A 20,036-nucleotide genomic window follows, 5' to 3' on the forward strand; every position below is an offset into this window, starting at 1 on the left:
GCTCAGTGTGGAGCCTGCTTGGGATTTTCTCTCCACCCCACCCCTATGCAGTCTCTGTCTCTCTCTCTCTCTCTCTCTCTCTTCCTCTCAAAATAAATAAATAAATAAACATTGGAAAAAAAAAAAAAAGATCCTTCCCAATCTTTTAACAATCTTTAAGGCTTTAAAGTCTTTTAAACAATCTTTAAGTCTTGATATACAATGAGAAAAGAAGTATCTCCCATTATACATTGATCAATCACACAAATCTGGTCCACTGCTACATGTTAGATTTGAACTTTATGGTCATTTCCCCATGCTCTGTTTTTTGGATTGTTTATTCCTTTACAGTACTTTGATTTTTCAGTTTTGGCTTATGAGGGAGTTTGCTCAACATGAATCCAAAAATGCTTTGCTTACACCACTTCTGAGAATTAAAAACAGACATGATGTAAGTATCAATGTTGATTATTTCAGAGCAAAATAAAACATACAAATGTGAAAAGTTAAAAGCAAATTGGACCTTAATTTTTTTATATACATAGAAGTTGTGTAAAATTTTATGAGATTGGTTTGTAAAAGCAGTAATTCTCATTAGGTAGTAACCTTTGCATTTAATATTTTCTCTCTTAAAAATCACATACATTCCTCTTCAATTACTGTATTTTTCTAACAAATTTGATCAGTATGTATTGTCAATCTAGATAATTGGATAATTGAGCCCTCCAAAATCTATTTTCCCTACTTTGCTATGCACAGGGGTCTCATTTCATTGTTAAGGCCCCTCAACTAAGAAAGTTATTGCAAAGGTATAAAAAAAAAAAAAAAAGTAGTTTACTTTTGCAGTTATTAAATGTATATCCTCAGAGAATACAATTTTTTTTCATATTTCACTATTATGGATCAACATAAGTTATACACATTTCTCACACTGCGATATCTTAAGGATTTCATAATCTATAGCATTATCTAGAAATCAATATGCAATTTTCTAGCAGATAATGACCAGGCACATTTTTTATACCAATGATGTTTGGGGACTTAAATTTAAAACTACAGTTAACTTCACTATATGCAGTTGCAGTTTTTTTAAACCTACAATTTGTGAACACATAACAAATCATAAATCCTAATATTTGTTCTGGGCTTCTGTTGTTCATGGCAACAAAATTTATCCTGCTATGGAATGGAATAAGAATCTGTTGTGTATTAAAGAATTACTCAATTTCAGCCTCTAAATATAGGCTTTGCCAGTTAAATATAGTTAGTTTAAACTTTTGCTTTTTCTAACTCCAAAGTGGGGGGGGGGGGGGGGGGGGGGCAGGCAGACCCTTAAGAAATGTTTTCAAACAGTGAGAAATCCTTACCCTGAAAGTATTCATGCCATTAATATGTGAAGGTATTAGGGGAAAAAATAGTACATAACTTAAGTCTTTTTTCATACTCCCAATGGTAGCAATCAATGTAACACAACTCTTAAGAACCAAAATATTTTATGTGTCCAGAGTACTCTTCTATCTGTGACAAAATGAGAATGTTTTGCAAATCACTCAAGAATCACACACAGGGGAGAATGGAGAAGAATCCAGGGATGTGCCATAACACAATAGTCTGAAATGGAGCCAGGGAGAAGAGTGGAAAGAATTATGCCTATGGCAAGTGCAAGTTCATAAAGCGGCTTTCCACTACTTGCAACATATGGTGTATAAGGCACTTCAGCAGTCTATCCACCTCTCCAGCCTTATCTCTTCTTCCCTTCCACTTTACATTTCCTTTGCACTTTACACTCCAGCAGTAGTGAATTACTAATAATGCTAGAGAAACACCTCCTAAGCTTTCTGACTTTGCATGTGCCGTGCCCTGGAAGTACCTATACTCTCATCTCCACTCCTCTGCCCCATGACTTCATGATGAATTCCTTCTTCCAAGTCATCTAAAATCCCATTTATATGTCATCCTCCCCAATCTAGACAAATTTAGGCCCTTCCTTCCCTATATTACTTCCTATGTCATAGTATTTCTTACTTCCTTTCCAATATTATTATGCATCTATACAAGATACAGAAACAATACATCAAAACCCTTACACATTATTACAAATACTTATTTACACTTCTGCCTCCCCAAGATTATGAATCATTACGGACACAGACCATTTTGTATTCAACTTTATAACCCAGTTGCCTAGCATAACATCTGGCACACTGTTGGCTCAATAAATATTGGCTATTCTTGAAGAGAATTCTGAAGTTTATTCAACTACCAAAGAGAGTGCATGCCATTATACCCAGACTTGTTATTTATCCTGCAAAAATCACATAAATTGATAACATATCAACATAAATATATCTTTGTCAGATGATCAATCAGATGATTGAAATATTTTCTCCCTAAGTCTGTTTTGGTCCTTGAGAAATCCAAAGGTCTTCACTCAGAAAAATTTTCAAAAACTATTTGTATGCCGTAAAACACCACAAGTGTTCAGTAATATTAGATCCATTCTGTGGGGAAAGTTATAAGCGATTGTAACTGGCTACTGGTACTGGTATGATGACTATTGTGTATACACACACATGTATGTGCACACACACACACACACACACACACACACACACACACACACTTTCAGGTATGTGTCCCATCTATTCCCCCAATGAGACAGGAGTTGGATCTATATCTTTTATACTGCTTTATTTCTGTGCACTATTCCCCACACACTATGTCTGCTCAACAAACATGTAATCCTGGTTCTAATGACAATGGTGGAGGTGGCAGGGAGCCTGCATTAGTGAAAAGAATATTACCCAGGAGCTAGGACTCATAACTAGCTTTGAGAAAAAGTAAAAGAGTGAAGTCATTGTCCTGACTGAGTTTATATATAAATGAGAAGATGAAGAGGAAGTAAATATTATGAGGATCTATTATGCATGACCCAGATTGGGCACTGGATGTAAATTATCTAATTTAGTCCTCACAAAAACTCTATAAGATAAGATCATTGTTGTCTCTATGTTACAGGTAAGGAAACTCAGAATAATTTGCTCAAGAACACACAGCTAATACATGGCAGAGCCACTATCAGTATCTAGGTTAAGAGCCCACATTATCAACAAGTATTCTATATGGCAAGCATTTTGTATGTGAAATCTAAAAAAAGAAACTTAAAGACTGATACTCAAAATTGTATATATCCACCCCACTGATCTTCAAACAACTACACAATATGAGTTTATTTTCATAACTGTGGCTTAATAGCTTTGCAGAGAAGGCAGTAAAATACAATGAATTAGAGCTCATGCTCTCGAGTCAAGACTGCCTCAAATGCCATCCAGGCTCTACTTCCTAGCAGCTGTGTTTCCATGGTTACTTTATTACTTCCTCAGAACTTTAGTTTTTTATCTGTGAAATACAGTAATACTGTATTTTAGAGGGTGAATATAAATTATTTAATACTTGCAAAATCCTTAATGAAGAATAAATACCACTACTAGTAATTAAAGCAACAAAAGCCAATGAACAAAAAAACTACAAAAAACAGAGAGCATTACTTACAGAAGCCAGTAATCTTCCATCTTCCTTCATGGCAAGATAGCGGTTTGCACAGACTCCTTTGATGGACACAACCCCTCTCTCTTCTGCCTGAAGTTGCAGTTTGACTGTAAATAATGGGGGAAAAATTACCTTTGTAGCATCACAGAAAAAACAGCCATCTACACACTTATGCAATATAAAGACAAGAGCAACCAGCTAATCCACTCTGGAGGACTGGCAAGGTGGAGGGAAAGGGGACTGGTGTCAATTAGATCATACTTGGATGAGACCCAGATGCTCTAGAGCATGAGTGCTTCCAGATTCCCTTCTCACTCTAGTGTCAGTGAGCAGAGAAGAGTGGCAGAATGGGGAAATGTTTTCCTTTGATGTGTAATTAGTCTCCACTTGGCCTGTTAACTGCTTACATATTTTTAAAAAGTGAACATATTTTTAAAGTACATAAAAATGTAAACCACTTGTAAAAATTTCCACACTACTGCCTAATCTTTTTTTTTTTTTTTTTTAATGTTTGAGAGAGCAAGAGAGAGAGAGAGAGAGAGCACATGCGCACATAAGGGGGGGGGGGGTGCGGGGAGGAGTGGTGGCAGAGGATCCCAAGTGGGCTCTGTGCTGACAGCAAGAGAGCGGATGAGGGGCTCAAACTCACAAAATGGCAAGATCATGACCTGAGCCCAAGTCAAGCGCTTAACCATTTGAGCCACCCAGGTACCCCTTAAGTTTAAACTTTTTAAGTTATTTTTAACCAATTCTTCACAAATAAAATATAACTGCTCACTATTATCTTTTGGTTTGTTTTTCCTTGAGTTTCTTTTTTGTTTCAAACTTTTCTGTAAATTCTAGTTAAATAGTGTAATATTGGTTTCAGGAGTAGACTTTAGTGATTCATCACTTCCATATAACACCCAGTGCTCATCACAACAAGTGTCCTCCCTAATGCCCATCACCAGTCCAGACCATCCCCCCATCCACCACCCCTCCATGAACCCTGTTTGTTAAGACTTTGTTTATCTTCCCTTTTTCCTTCCCCTGTGTTCATCTGTTTTTTCCTACACATCTTATTTCTAGCTTCCCTCTTTTAAAATTGTTTATATTTATTTATTTTTGAAAGAGAGAGAGACAATGTGAGTGGGGAAGGAGCAGAGAGAGAGGGAGAGAGAGAATCCCAAGCAGGTCCACGCTGTTAGCACAGAGCCCAACATAGGGCTGAAACCCCACAAAACTGTGAGATCATGACCTGAGCCAAATCCAAAAGTAGGACACTTAACCGACGGAGCCACCCAGGCGCCCCTAGCTTCCCCCTTAATATAATACCAATGCATTTATCTTTCTTGAAAGAGGGATTGTGATGTATAGCTATTTTAGTTTGCAAATATCTATGTAGTGGAAAACTAAAATGCTCATACTTAATTTGCTTTTACAACGTGTTGAAAGATTTTCAGAATGTAAGATCTTGAAGAGGGTGACCTGTTATACTGTATTATCAGTATTAAGCAGATCGTAGTAGGAAAAAAATAGATATTACATGATTATAATTATGCCATAAGAATAATTATCTAATTGATTCAAATAAAAATGAAGTTAACATCTTCTGTTTTGCTATTCAGAGGCAGCATTCTCCTGCCCAGAACAGTATTCTCCAAAATGTATTTTGGCAAACAGAGGTTACATATAAAAAACAGGTTCTGGGGCCAAATAAGTTTAGGAAAGTCTTGGTTAAGCCAAGTTAACTCTTTATTACCTTCTCACACCTTTGCTTCTTATAACTTGCCTTATAAGTCACCATAAGAGGGTATACACCATAAGAGGGTAAGTATACATTGTTTATATAAAATTTACCTGGTGTTAGAATGAATTTTTGCATTCAACATATCTAGGACATTCTCGAGAACAACAGAAAAAAAGCAGTAAATATTCAAACATTTAGAAGTCAGTATAATATTATTTAGATAACATTACAAAGTAAGTTAATTCTCACAGGCATTTCCAGGTAGCTAGGGAAACATGGCATAAAAAAGCAATGTTTGAAAGATTCTGGAATTATTATTCACTTTGTTAGATATTATTATGTCATATAATTATGTTTTAAAATTTTCTCTATCAAGCAGAGCAACATACAGGTAAAACAAGACATAACATCTGGGATTAGCTTAAAAATATTTTAGCAACCAAAAATAACATATTCTAGCAGCCAATCATTTTTTTTTATAAAGTGGGCAGGATATTTTTATTATTTTTAAATAAACATCTATTTTTTAGAGAGTATGTGTGTGTAAGTGGGGGAGAGAGGCAGAGAAAAAGAGAGAAAGACAGAGAGAGAGAGAGAGAGAGAGAGAGAGAGAGAGAGAGAGAGAGAGAGAGAGAGAGAGAATCTCAAGCAGGTTCCATGCTTAGCGTGGAGCCTAATGCAGGGCTCAATCCCATGACCCTAGGATCACGACCGAACCAAAGTTGAGTCAGATGCGTGACTAAGCCACCCAGACAACCCTAAAATGGGCAGGATAAATAAAACAAAATTGACTAACCTATGTCAATAGTTATTAGAAGCATGGGAGTTTATTATTCTATTTGCACTAGTTTATGTCTTTTTAGTCTGTTGAACATTTAATGTGTGATTCTCTTCTGTGTATCAGTCATTATTAGATTCCAGACAGCACAGCATTAGGTAAGCCTGCAGTTACCAGGCAAAATTGTTCTGCAGAATCTTACAAGATAATACAAGGCAAAATGAATATAATCAAAACATGAAAACTAAACAAAGAAGTTAATAAAGCCTTTTTCACAATACAGAGAAATGTAGAAAATAAGATTTATTTTTAACAAATATAACCAAAATTGTCTTAATGATTATGAGCAAAATCCTTATATACAACTCTAAAGTGATCTAGATAAGCCATATTAATTATGAACGCATTTATATTTCTTCTTAGCTCAGAAGGTTGCATAAATGCTCATGAGGCAAGATTGCATAATCACTATACTTTCTTCTGGTGCCTCATCAATAAAGCATAGCCTAGCTCTAGCCCACTATCATTAAGTGTGTATTAATGGTCATAAGGGAGATTATGGATAGTAATCTCAGTAACAGTGACTCAATACTAGTGGCCAATACCAGTGACTCAATACCCAGAGTAACATCATTGATTGATTCATCAACCTTTTAGAGATTCCTTGGGTATTATTCCACACTAGGCAATTATCACTAAGTCACTAAAAATTAAGTATCAATTGTAGATGCCTAAAAAAAATGTTTCCACTGCCAAATAATTACATGCACTTTAAAAATAACTACAGCCTAAAACGACAAGCTGTATAAGCCATAAAAGTCATAAATTTTCTTTAAAAACCCATTAAAACTGAAATGCAAAGTAACTCAAATGAACTGAATTCCATATACATATGATCCCTTCTCAAAAACAGAAATGACTGGGGCGCCTGGGTGGCGCAGTTGGTTAAGCGTCCGACTTCAGCCAGGTCACGATCTCGCGGTCTGTGAGTTCGAGCCCCGCGTCAGGCTCTGGGCTGATGGCTCAGAGCCTGGAGCCTGTTTCCGATTCTGTGTCTCCCTCTCTCTCTGCCCCTCCCCCGTTCATGCTCTGTCTCTCTCGTCCCAAAAATAAATAAATAAATAAATAAATAAATAAATAAATAAATAAATAAACAAACAAACAAACAAACAGAAATGACTAACTGCTTTTATCTCTGACAGAGGAAAGAATAAACCTGCCAAAAACGGAAGTATGGAGATACCAGCTGAAATTTTACTAACTCTTAATAGCTGTTGATGTGAAGAATTAGAATTCTGAGGAGCTCTAATCAAAGAACTCCATATCCACCTGCTGGTTCTCTCTCACAGAGCTTGCACCTAGTGGACAACCACCACATATCAAAGGTTGGGACAGAACAGAAAGACTGAGAAATCTTCCTAAAGTACCTTAGGCCTTTGCTGAGTGCAAAGCAGCAGACCACTGAAAGAGGGGAGCAGGACAAAGCTAAAGAAGATTCCTCTGACAGGCACTGAGCTGTCACCAAATGCAAAGCAGGATCAAAAGAGCTCTTCCAAGATAAAGAAAGCCAAGGGTTGAGTTCAAGAGTAAGGCTAACCCGTGACCTACCCAAACAGTTGGCAGATGGCTATAAGGCAAACTAGAATACAAAAAATCTACTCAACCCAAAAGAAGGAAATGAGAACCATAAGGACAAAGAACAGATGGGGGAAATTAGAAAACAAATTCCAAGATGGCAGATTAAACCCAAACATACCAATAATTACCTAAAAGCAAATGAATACATTTAAAAGAAAAAATTCTCAAGATAAAAAAGATTTAACTGTGCTGTTTACAAGAAAAGCACATTAAATACAAAGACACAGGAGTTGAAAGTAAAAATGTGGGGAAAAAATATAAAATGTACACCCTAAGTGTAAGAATGCTGGTATGACTATATTAATATGACAATGTGGACTTCAAAGCAATAGTATAGAGATGAACAAGGTTATTGCATGATGCTAAGAGGGTAAGATACATCAATACATAATAATCTTAAATATGTAGATAGAATAATAGAATCTGAAAATATCTGAAGCAAAAATTGACAAAAGAAATGAACAAATCAATAAGTATATGGAATATATAAGTAACATCTACCAACTTGACCTGATTTTTTTTTTTTAGATCAGGTAGCTTTCATTCACCTGAGACTTTATTCTCCTATTAACATCATAGTCTTTTGAAAACTGCTAAAAAAATAAATAAACTGCCAGCATGGTAAGCTAGCTTATGCTTATTTGCCTAGTAGACTTGAATTGTTCAAATCAATTACCTCCAGCTAACAAGCTCTTTTTCCAAAGTCACCATGATATTAATATCAAGGGCTTTTGTCCTAAACTATTGGGTGCTTCTGGTTTCTTTGTTTTCTTTAACAACCTGTAATATGTAGTAATTCACAGATGATACAATTCATTTAAAGCACACATAAAATTCAATGGTTTTATTATAGTCACAGAATTGTGGAACCATCATTACAATCAATTTTAGAACGTCTTCACCCTCCCATACGCTTTAGTACTCATTAGTACTCACCTACCATGTCCCCAGTACCACCATCCTCAGCCCTAGGCTACCATTAATCTACTTCCTGTTTCTATAGATTTGCCTATTCTGGATATTTCATATCAATGGAATCATGCAATATGTGGTATTCTATGACTGGCTTCTTTCACTTAGTATAAGGTTTTCAAGGTTCATGCACATCGTGGCCATTATCAGTACTTCATTTGTTTTTATTGCCAAATAACATTCCATTGAATAGATGAACCACATTTGATTTACCCATCCATCAGCTGATGAACATTTGGTTTGTTTCCCATTTTGGGCTACTCTGAACTATGCTATGAACATGTTATGAACATGCTACACAAACAAGATTTTGTAGACATATTTTCATTTCTTCTGGATATACACTAAGAAGTCGAGTTACTGGATCATATGGTGACTATGTTTAATCATTTAGGAACATTCAGACTATTTTCAAAGCAACCATTTTACATTCCCACTAGAAATTGAGGGTTCCAATTTCTCTACATCCAGACTACATTTGTTAAATTCTGTGGGGTTTTGTTTTGTTTTTTCTATTTCTGTTCTTATTTTTATTATAGCCATCCTAGCTGGGTATGAAGTGTTATCTCATATTTCTGATATGCATTTTTCTGATGGGCAATAATATCAGGCATCTTTTCAAGTATTCATTGACTATTTGTATACCTCCTTTAGAGAAATGTCTATTCAGATCCTAGGCTCACTTTAATTAGGTTATCTTTGTATCAATGAATTGTAAGAACTCTTTATATATTCTACACAAAAATCCCTAATCAGATATCTGACTTGCAAATATTTTCTCCCATCATGTGGGCTGAATTTCCACTTTCTTGATGTTGTCCTTTGAAGCATAAACATTTTTAGTCTTCATGAAATCAAATTTATCAATTTTGTTCTTTCATTTTTTGTGCTTTTATTGTCATATCTAAAAAAACACTGCTTAATCCAAGGTCATGAGGGTTTACACCTTAGCTTTTCTCTTGAGAAATTTAGTTTTATCTCATCCATTTAGGTTTTGAGCCATTTTGAGTTAATTTTTAGTATGGAGTATGAAAATCCAACTTCACTCTTTTCCGTGCAAATACACCACCAAATTGACACTTAAAGGTCAGTTCACCCAAGCAGAATATGCATTCTTTTAAGGAATATGCCTAAGAATAAATTACATATTGGCCATAAAACAAGTCTCAGTCCATTTAAAAGGATTGAAATCAAAGTATTATATTAGAAATTAGTAACAATAAGTTATCTAGAAATCCCCCAAATATTTGGAGATTAAGCAATATATTTCTTTAAAAACACACACAGATAAACCACAAGGGAAATTAGAAAGTATTTCTAATTGTATGACAATGGAAACTCAACATGCTTAAAGGGAAAGCTATAGCTTTAAGTGTTGATACTAGAAAAGCAGAAAATTATGAAAATCTAAGCTTCTACCCCAAGAACTAGAAAAAGATTTTGCCAATATTATTTTATTTTATGTATATTTTTATTCCTATTCCAGTTAGTTAATGCACTGTTATATTAGTTTCAGGCGTACCATATAGTGATTCAACACTTCCATACACCACCCTGTGCTCATCATGACTAGTACACACCTTCATCCCCATCACCTATTTCACCCATTACCCCAAGCCCCTCCCCTCTGGTAACCATCAAATTGTTCTCTATTATTAAGAACTACAAAAAGATTTCTAAATAAGACTTCTAATCTCAGGCCCAAAGTAATAGCAGAGGGAATACTTACTATGTAAAAAGTATACACTTGAATATACATGGAGCAGAAAATTAACCCAGAGTTAGTTAAAATATTTTCATATACCTTTTGACATTTTGAATTTTTTCTTGGTTGAGCATATGTTACTTTTATAAGAACATAACAACGCTAGCATTGTCAGTTTTAAAATAATCTAGAATAAAACATAAAGTGTGTACCATGTAAACATGACTATGAAAATAATCACATTTGTGAGTTACAAGAGGGAGTGGACATTTCTCAATTAAAAGAAACATAAGAGACATATGAATAAACGCAATGTGTAAACCTTGTTTGAATCCTGATTAAAGCAAGTATTTTTTAAAATTTTTGTAAAAAAATAAAACGACATAGGGGAAATTTTAAAACTAGCTGGATATTGTGCTTCTAAGGGAATTTTTAAATTTTTAGGCATGAGAATGGAACTGTTACTATTTTCTTAAGGTCTCATAGCAATACATATGAATCATTTATGTATCTGATATGTACTAATACATACATATCACTTATTTATTTATATGATCATTCTTTAAAATTTTTTCAAGTTTATTTATTTTGAGAGACAGACAGAAAGAATGACCAAGGAAGGGACAGAGAGAGAGGGAGAGAGAATCCCAAGCAAGCTCCAAGCTGTCAATGCAGAGCTGGATGCAGCGTTCTAATTCACAAACCATGAGATCATGACCTGAACCGAAATCAAGAGTCAGACGCTTAACCTAGGCTGAGCCACCCAGGCACCCCTACATAATCATTTTCTAAATTACTTGATGAAATGATATGTCATCTAGTATATACTTCAAAACAATGCAGTACCAGGGAGGGGAAAAAGAGCTAGTGAAGGTACAGATAAAACAATTGGTCATGTGATGATAACTGCTGAAGCTGGGTGATGGATACATAGGGTTCATTATACTGGTCCTTTTTTTTTGCATATAACTTAAATTTCCTCTAATAGAAGGTTTTGTAGGTTAAAAAAGAACAAAGCAAGTAACCAAAGGCAGGTCATTGGGCAATTAGTGTTAATTTGGTTGGAAACGTATTGAAGGGTATTTTCTTAGATTATTAGGCCTGCTATAATACAGATACCATAGACTTGATGACTTAAGTAAACACTTATTTCTCACAGTTCTGGAGGCTGAGGAATCCAAGATCAAGATGCTATTAGCTTTGGTGTCTGGTGATTTAAACAGCTCTCATCTCTCTGTGTCTTCACTAGGGGAAAGGGGCTAAGGAACTCTGCGGGGTCTCTTTATTTATTTATTTATTTATTTACTTACTTACTTACTTACTTACTTATTTTTGGGACAGAGAGAGACAGAGCATGAACGGGGGAGGGGCAGAGAGAGAGGGAGACACAGAATCGGAAACAGGCTCCAGGCTCTGAGCCATCAGCCCAGAGCCTGACGCGGGGCTCGAACTCACAGACCACGAGATCGTGACCTGGCTGAAGTCGGACGCTTAACCGACTGCGCCACCCAGGTGCCCCGACGGGGGGTCTCTTTTTTAAGGACACTGATCCCACTCATAAGAGCTCTGTCCACATGACTTCATCAAATCCCAAAGGCCCCACCTTCTTTTTTTTTTCCTTTTAATTCGAATATAACTTACAGTGTTAGACTAGTTTCAGGTGTACAATTTAGTGATTCAACAATCCTATACATTACTCAGTGCTCAACAACATATTTTTTTTTAATTTTTTCAAATATTTATTTTTGAGAGAGAGACCGAGCATAAGCAGGGGAAGGGCAGAGAGAGAGGGAGACCGAAGCAGGTTCCAGGCTCTGAGCTGTTAGTACAAACCCCAACATGGGGCTCCAACTCATGAACTGATCATGATCAACTCATGATCATGACCTGAGCCGAAGTCGGACACTCAACTGACTGAGCCACCCAGGTGCTCCTAGATAAGTATAGTCAATCCTCTTGACCTATTTCACCCATCCTCCCACGCACCTCCCCTCTGGTAACCATGTTTGTTCTCTATAGTTAAGAGTCCATCTTTTGGTTTGTCTCTTTTTTTCTTTATTTCTTAAATTCCACATGAGTGAAATCATATAGTACTTGTTGTCTTTCTCTGATTTTGCTTAGGATTATACTCTCTAGCTCCATCCATGTTGTTGCAAATGGCAAGATTTCATTCTTTTTTAATGGCTGAATAATATTCCATTGTGTGTGTATACACAAACCACATCTTTATTCATTCATCTATCGATGGACACTTGGGTTGCTTCCATAATTTGGCTACTGTAAATAATGCTGCAATATACACAGAGGTGCATGTATCCCTTTGAATTCGTGTTTTTGTATTTGGGGATAAATACCCAGGTGTGTAATTATTGGGTCATAGGGTGGGTGATTCTACTTTTAACTTTTTCAGGAACATCCATCCTGTTTTCCACAGTGGCTATACCAATTTTCATTGGTTGATGTGACTATTTTTGTGCCAGTACCATACTGTTTTCATGACTACAGCTTTGTAGTATAACTTGAAATTGGAGATTGTGACACCTCCAGCTTTCCTTTTTCAAGATTGCTTTGGTTATTTGAGGTCTTTTGTGGTTCCATACAAATTTTAGGATTCTTTGTTCTAGTTATGTGACAAATGCCGTTGGTATTTTGATAGGGATTGCATCGAATCTGTAGATTGCTTTGGGCAGTATGGACATTTTAAAAATATTTGTTCATCAAATCCATGGGCATAGAATATCTTTCCATTTGTTTGTGTCATCTTCAATTTCTTCATCAGTGTCTTTTAGTTTTCATAGTCTTTCACCTCTTCAGTTAGGTTCATTCTTAGGTAACTTACTATTTGTGGTGCAATTGTAAATGGGAATGTTTTCTTAATTTCTCTTTCTGCTGCTTTATTATCAGTATATAGAAATGCAACAGATTTCAGTTCTGAATTCATTTATCCGTTCTAGAAGTTTTTTGGTGAAGTCTTTAGGGTTTTCTATATATGGTATCATGTCATCTGCAAATAGTGAAAGTTTTGCTTCTTCCTTACCAATGGATGCTGTTTATTCCCTTTTCTTATTTGATTGCTGTAGCTAGGATTTCCAGTACTGTGAGAGTGGACATCCCAAAGGCCCCACCTTCTAATACCATTACATTGGGGTTAGGACTTCAATGTATGAATTGGGTGAGAGGAGAAACACAAACATTCAGTCCACAATAGGTATAAAAACTATGTTTATGTTCCAGATAGAGTCCCTCAGATACTCTACACATTCCATACAATGTGAAATTCCAGCTAGTACTCAAAAATACTGAACAGTACAGTCCAGTGAAACTAAATTTGGTTGCATTCAAGTTAGATTTTTAGTTGTCACTGTTCCATGTTACACTGGCTTCATGGGGAGGAAAGATACAATAATCATATGTCAGATTTAGAAGACTCTTAATAAGTAAAGCCATTGGATCTTATGACTTAGAACAGGCATTAGCCAAAGACACGTTTCATTTGCTGGAAGGAGAGTGGGGAGAAGGGTTTCTTAAAGAAATAGTTTTAAATATTAAGTATGTTAAGATAGGAAATGAAAGGAATTGCATTATATTCCATATAAAGAGTACACTGTAAAATTTTCCACACTTCTCAGGAAAGAAAATATAACAAGCAGACAAGCCTGCGAAAATCTGTTCTGAAAAATGGAAGATGACTTAATCATCAACTCTTCTGAACCATAAAAATGATTGATTCTGTCTATGTCTAACCAGGGAAGCGATCATCCTCAGCCTAGTTTCTGGAAATGTAAAATTTATATTTTTATACTTACATAAATGTTAAAGCCTTGATTTTCACCTTACATAAAAACAATACACTATTTTAGTGCTTCAATACAGGTTTTCAGTTCTATACTTATAAAGTATCTACCATAGCTCTTAAAAAAAAAAAGATATTTTCTCCATGAGAATACTATGAAGCTTGCACTTAAAAAGTACTTAATAAGTGATTATAAAATAGAACATTCATTTTTGTTATATAATAAGTACTATTCTGTGGCACACACTTAGCTAGACTCTGGAATTATAATCCACTCTGGAAAACCTTCTGTGGTCATTCCCTCCTCCCTGCTCTCCTCAGTTTATGATAGGAACCTTCTCCTCTATACTCTCATATTATCCTGTTTTCTCCACTTGGAACAATTTTGTATCACATGTGTCTTTCTTTCCCTGATTGTAAATTTCTTGAGGGCAGGGAGATGTACCTTGCCCATCTCTACATCCCATGCTGTAGCACAATGCCAGGCATGTAGGATTGCTTAGTGAATGTTTGGTGGATGAAAGCATCTCATGCAAGACAAAAATGGATGAAGAAACAATTGCAGCAATGCTCTTGGTTTCATACTTGAGTTTTATACAGGCTCTATGAGAAGTACAGAAAAGGACATGTTATTAGATGTCAGGAATCTTTCTAGGAGGAATGAGATTTCAGCTAAGTTTTAAAGGGTAAGTAGGAAATAATTTCATGAAGAAGGTACAGGGTAGGGAGATAAGGAGGAATGATATTCCAGGTAGAATGTCATTCCAGAACTGAGGTATGAAATAAGCCACATTTGTCCAAAATAGCCAAGTCCTAGACAGCTAAAGCAATCAGCAAAATGCAGACTGAGAGATTAAAACACATATTTAAAAAGCAAAACTAAAGTAGAATACTTAAGGATTCCTATCGATACGATGAAACAATAATACAAAGAAGTTATTAAAATAAAAATCTATAGGAGCACCTGGGTGGCTCAGTCAGTTGAGTGTCTGACTCTTGATTTTGGCTCAGGTCATGATCCCAGGGACATGGGATCCAGCCCCACATCAGGCTCCATGCTGCACATGGAGGCTGCTTAAGATTCTCCCCCCACCCCTCTCTCTCTCTCTCTCTCCTCTGCCCCTCTCCCCCTCTTGTGTGTGCACTCTTTCTCTCCAAAATTAAAAAAAAAAATCAGTTCACTTTTATTGAGAAGGCAAGGGACTGTGATTGGGACAGAGGACATGGGCTTCTAGGGTGGCTGACAAAATTGTTTTTCGATCTGAGTGACAGTTACAAGAATGTTCACCTAGTAATAATTCATTAAAGTACAAGATGTTTTATGTGGTTTTCTGTATCAATGGTATATCTATGTTGTAAAAGCAAAAGTACTACACTAAAAGACCTTTTAAATTGGGCCTTGAACACTGATTTAACCCAGGTCATTACAGCAAGTTGGAGACCACTCACTATACTGAGTTTTTGAATGCACAGAAATCCACAATTTTGATAAACACAGACTTAGCTTATAATTCAACTTTCTTTTCTGTTATAGCAAAAAAAAAAAAAAAAAAAAAAAACTACAAACCACAAAATTGATGGATCTCATCATTAGGCAAGACCTTAGTAGTATATTAGTCTCATCATTGTACAATTACATTTTAAATCCTATCTACAATATCCATGAGGAACAGCTGTCTAACTTTTCCTTGAAAATCTTCAGCAAAGGAGAATTTATACAGTCTTTCTAAAATATTTGGTTATGCAATCAAAGGAACAGAAATTCTGATCATCATAAGTAAACAACGCAAATGCTTAAGTGCTCAGATTATTAGCACTTGACACATTTAATTCTGCAGTAAAACTAAAATGTCAAACTATTATTTCAGGGTTATTTCTACTGCTCAAAACATTTTGGAACTCTTTTTTTTTTTTAATTTCCCCCTGAATTTGCATTGTTTTCTTTTGAATATGCTCAAGTATGATAAATCTTAAACTCATAAACACCAATTTGTTAGAGCTGTGAAGGAGGACTTCAAGATCATCTAGTGTACTTTTCTCATTTATAAATAAGGAAGCTGACATTTAGACAGTTTTGTCCCTGGTGAAAGAATATCATTTTTGGAAACCGTCAAGTCAGTATTTCCAAGAATGGTGAATATATTTATGCACTCATTCAATAAAGATTTTTTAGTTACAGCTATGTGCCAGGTACTGTGTGCTAAGCAATAGGAAGCACAAAGCAAAAGACAACATTGGTCTTTGACCTTGAAGAACATGCCGTATTGTCAAGGAGAAGAGCAATTGTATACACATAACTAAACAAGCTCAATACTTTAAGTGCCATGAGAGAAATACACACAAACTACCTTGAGAGTTCTCAGTAAGTGCATTTAACCCAGCCTGGGAAATTAACGGTTTCCTGGGAGCAGTGACAACTGAATGGAGACCAAAGGAATTAGCAGGAGTTAGTCAGGAAAATAGAGTACAAACCAAACAAAAGCATCCTTATACAACTTCCAAAGGAGAAAGGGAAGAATACTGCATATCTAAGGAACACCAGGTACTTAGCTATGGCTAGCACAAAGGGTGAGAGTGATGTGTGTGCTGTGGAGAAAGGCATCATGGGACAAGATGAGGTGATGAGGCCAGAGGCTCTGAATAAAGTGTTAAGGAGTTTGATAGTGTGAAATAATGAGAGGTTTAAATGAAATAGCTGGTAAACATGTCAGAAATGAAGGAAATAGAATTAACAGGAGTGGACAGGAAGGGAATGAACGGAATGGAAGTAAGAGAAGGCAGGGAAGCAAGGAAGGAAGAGAAAAAAGAGGAAGAAAAGGAGGGAGTTCAGAATGAGTCCCAGGTTTCTCTACCTTGGATAACTGAGAGATTATTGAGATGGTAAATATGAGAGAAGGGACAAGAGAAGACAATGAGATGTGCTCCCTTAAGACATATTGAAAATCTGTGAAAAATCAAGACAGAGATATCCAGAAGACAGCTATATGAATCTGGAGCTCAAAAAATAAATCTAAGCTAGAAATAAAGATTTGGTAATTGTAGCAAACAAACACCTGCCTTGGGCACAGAGGCTGTACCCAATCCACACAGGGAGCTATAAAATGGATGAGATCCTCCAGAACAATGTGTAGCAGGTGTGAACTAAGGACAAAGGAAGAATCTTGGTAAGTATCAACATTTATGGGAGAAGTGAAGGACGTAGAGCAAGTAAAGCCTGGGTAAGAGTGGTCAGTACAAGCAAGTACAGAAAGCTATGTATATACACATCTGGTAACTATAGCACATGCGCATGCACACACACACACACACACACACACACACACACACAGAAACTAAGAGACAAAACTGGTCTCCTTTGCAGATGGTACAATTTTCTACATTAAAAATCAAAGACTAAAAAATTCAATGTGATATTCTGGACTGGATCCTGGAAGAAAAAAAGGACATTAGTGGAAAAAGTGCTGGAATCCACACAAAATCTGTAGTTTAGTTAAAAGTAATGTGCCAGTATCAGTTCTTTTAGTTTTGACAACAGTGCCACAGTTATATAAGAAAGTAACCTTAGGGAAAGCTGGGTGAAGGGTATAGGAGAACTCTAAAATCTTTGCAACTCTTCTGTAAATCTAAAATTATTCTTATAGGGTCACCTGGATGGCTCAGTCAGTTAGGTGTGTGACTTCAGCTCAGGTCATGATCTTGTGGTTCGTGGGTTCAAGCCCCATGTCAGGCTCTGCGCTATCAGCTCAGAGCCTGGAGCCTGCTTCAGATTCTGTCTCCCTCTCTTTCTGCCCCTCCCCCACTCACGCTCTGTCTCTCTCGCTCTCGCAAAATAAACAATAAAAAAAATTTTTAAATCATTTCTAAAGTATTTTAAATGTCAAAATAAAATACAAATGAACTATTAGAAATAATTGAGCCAGGTTGCTTGATATAAGAATATATAAAAATCAATTGAGTTTCTGTAACTCACAACAAACTGATAGAACATGTGATTATTTTAAAAAAAAAAAAAAAGATAACATTTGTGATAATAACTAAAGGTACCTAGGACTTTTATGGAGAAAATTATAAAACTTTATCAAAAGTCATTTTAAAAGACTTAAAAGGGGAGGTATGAATGCTTACAAATGAAAAGACTCAATATAATTAAGGTATCACTTATCCCCCCAAATAATCCATAAATTTGATGAAATCCCATAAATTTGATGAAGGGAGTAGTCAAAAGTAGAGAACCAGGAAGAGTAAAAACCAAGTGAAGACATAATCTCAAGTGGGACCTTCAAAAAGCCCTTCAGGAGCAAATGGTACAAAAGAAGACCAGTAATTTGACCAAATAGTATTTAGTGGATTTAACCACAGTAAGAATTTGGGAACAGTGAATGCAAACAACTTCTTCAAGAAGTATGACTGAAATAAACCACAGAAATTAGAATGTAGTACTTGGAAAAAAACATGGTGTCAAATTGCATGCATTTTGGAGTCAAACGGAACAGGACTCTGAATCAGGCTTCACCAGTTGCTGGCTGAGCTTCCCTTCTCACCTGCACAATGGAAAATAGTTGCTATTACACAAGCCTACAGTGCAGATCAGATGATATTAGATCTCTCTCCATGTATAACAGTTTCAGTACACAGTAATCATCAACTATTTTGGCCTCCTACTGTACTTATTTCTTTTCTATTGCTTTGAGATTCAAGGAATTATATTTGTTAGGAAACCTTGTATTTGAGCATGAGAATATCTAGGAGAGGGCAAATATGACCTACAAAATGTGCCCGGACATCTTATAAAAATATGTCATTTATCCTATATATAATGTCTTATCATAGTGAGGCTGATTCTTTACTTACAGCAAATAAGTTAATAATTGTTTCACTATTCTCAAACTAAATGATACTGCAAAGAAGACAAAGACATAGTATTTCTCAACCTGTCATCCTGTGTTTATTATTCATTCATTCATTCAAGTGGTATTGGTTGCCTGTTATATGTCAGGAATACACTAGGAGCTAGAAATACAACTGTAACCAGGATGTACAAAGTCTTGGCCGTCACAGAGCTTACGTTCTAGTAGCAACTGTACAGCGCTCCTTTCATTGTGCCAGCATTAATGTTATTTGTCATTTAAGTAATTTCAAACTGAAGCAAACAGAAGTTATCAATTTGGTACATGAAGACAATCAGTAAAGCAGCTAATACTATATTTCAAAGTTCATTATATTGGTCTGCAGGTGACAAGTACTCTTATTTCCTGGCATCCTCCTCCCAGAACACTGAACATATTTTAATTTCTTACTCATTCAAAACAAACTTTTAACTTTAAAACTGGGTGATAGAGTGTGTTAACTTTCCAACAAAATTATGTTTTTCAGTTAAAAAAAAAAATACATTGGATTAATCCAATTTAATCCTGAAGACCAGGCACTGAAAAAGCCTAGGTAACAAAAGAAACTCATTTGCTGAAAATGAAAACCTCTAAATCTCTCTCTCTCTCTCTCTCTCTCTCTCTCTCTCTCTCTCTATATATATATATATATATATATATATATATGTGTGTGTGTGTGTATGTATATATATATATATATATGTATATGTATATATATATGTATATATATATATATATGTGTGTGTGTGTATGTATATATATATATACATACACACACACACACATATATATATATATATATATATATATATATATATATATATATATACATACTACTTGAGATAATAATCAGATAAACAAAGATCAGCAACCTAAATTTCTTCCTTCCTTTTTTGTGAACAAAACACAAAAATGACTAACAAGTTTCACATAGCCCCTCTCATTAAGCTTTCATTTTTTACTTTCCTTTAGTATAGCATCCCAGAACCCCAAACCCACATCCCATT

General features: G+C 35.6%; 1 protein-coding gene across 2 annotated transcripts in view; it reads right to left on the reverse strand.

The window, feature by feature from the left end:
* FGF2 (fibroblast growth factor 2) overlaps positions 1–20,036 on the reverse strand; it is a 69,550-nt gene that overhangs the window by 10,108 nt on the left and 39,406 nt on the right. For both annotated transcript variants that reach the window (XM_058721451.1, XM_058721450.1), the window contains exon 2: positions 3,532–3,635. In XM_058721451.1, the coding sequence (XP_058577434.1) occupies positions 3,532–3,635 (104 nt within the window). The remainder of the gene's footprint in view (positions 1–3,531; positions 3,636–20,036) is intronic.

This window comes from Neofelis nebulosa, chromosome 3 (genome assembly GCF_028018385.1).
Source record: "Neofelis nebulosa isolate mNeoNeb1 chromosome 3, mNeoNeb1.pri, whole genome shotgun sequence".
NCBI lineage: Eukaryota > Metazoa > Chordata > Mammalia > Carnivora > Felidae > Neofelis > Neofelis nebulosa.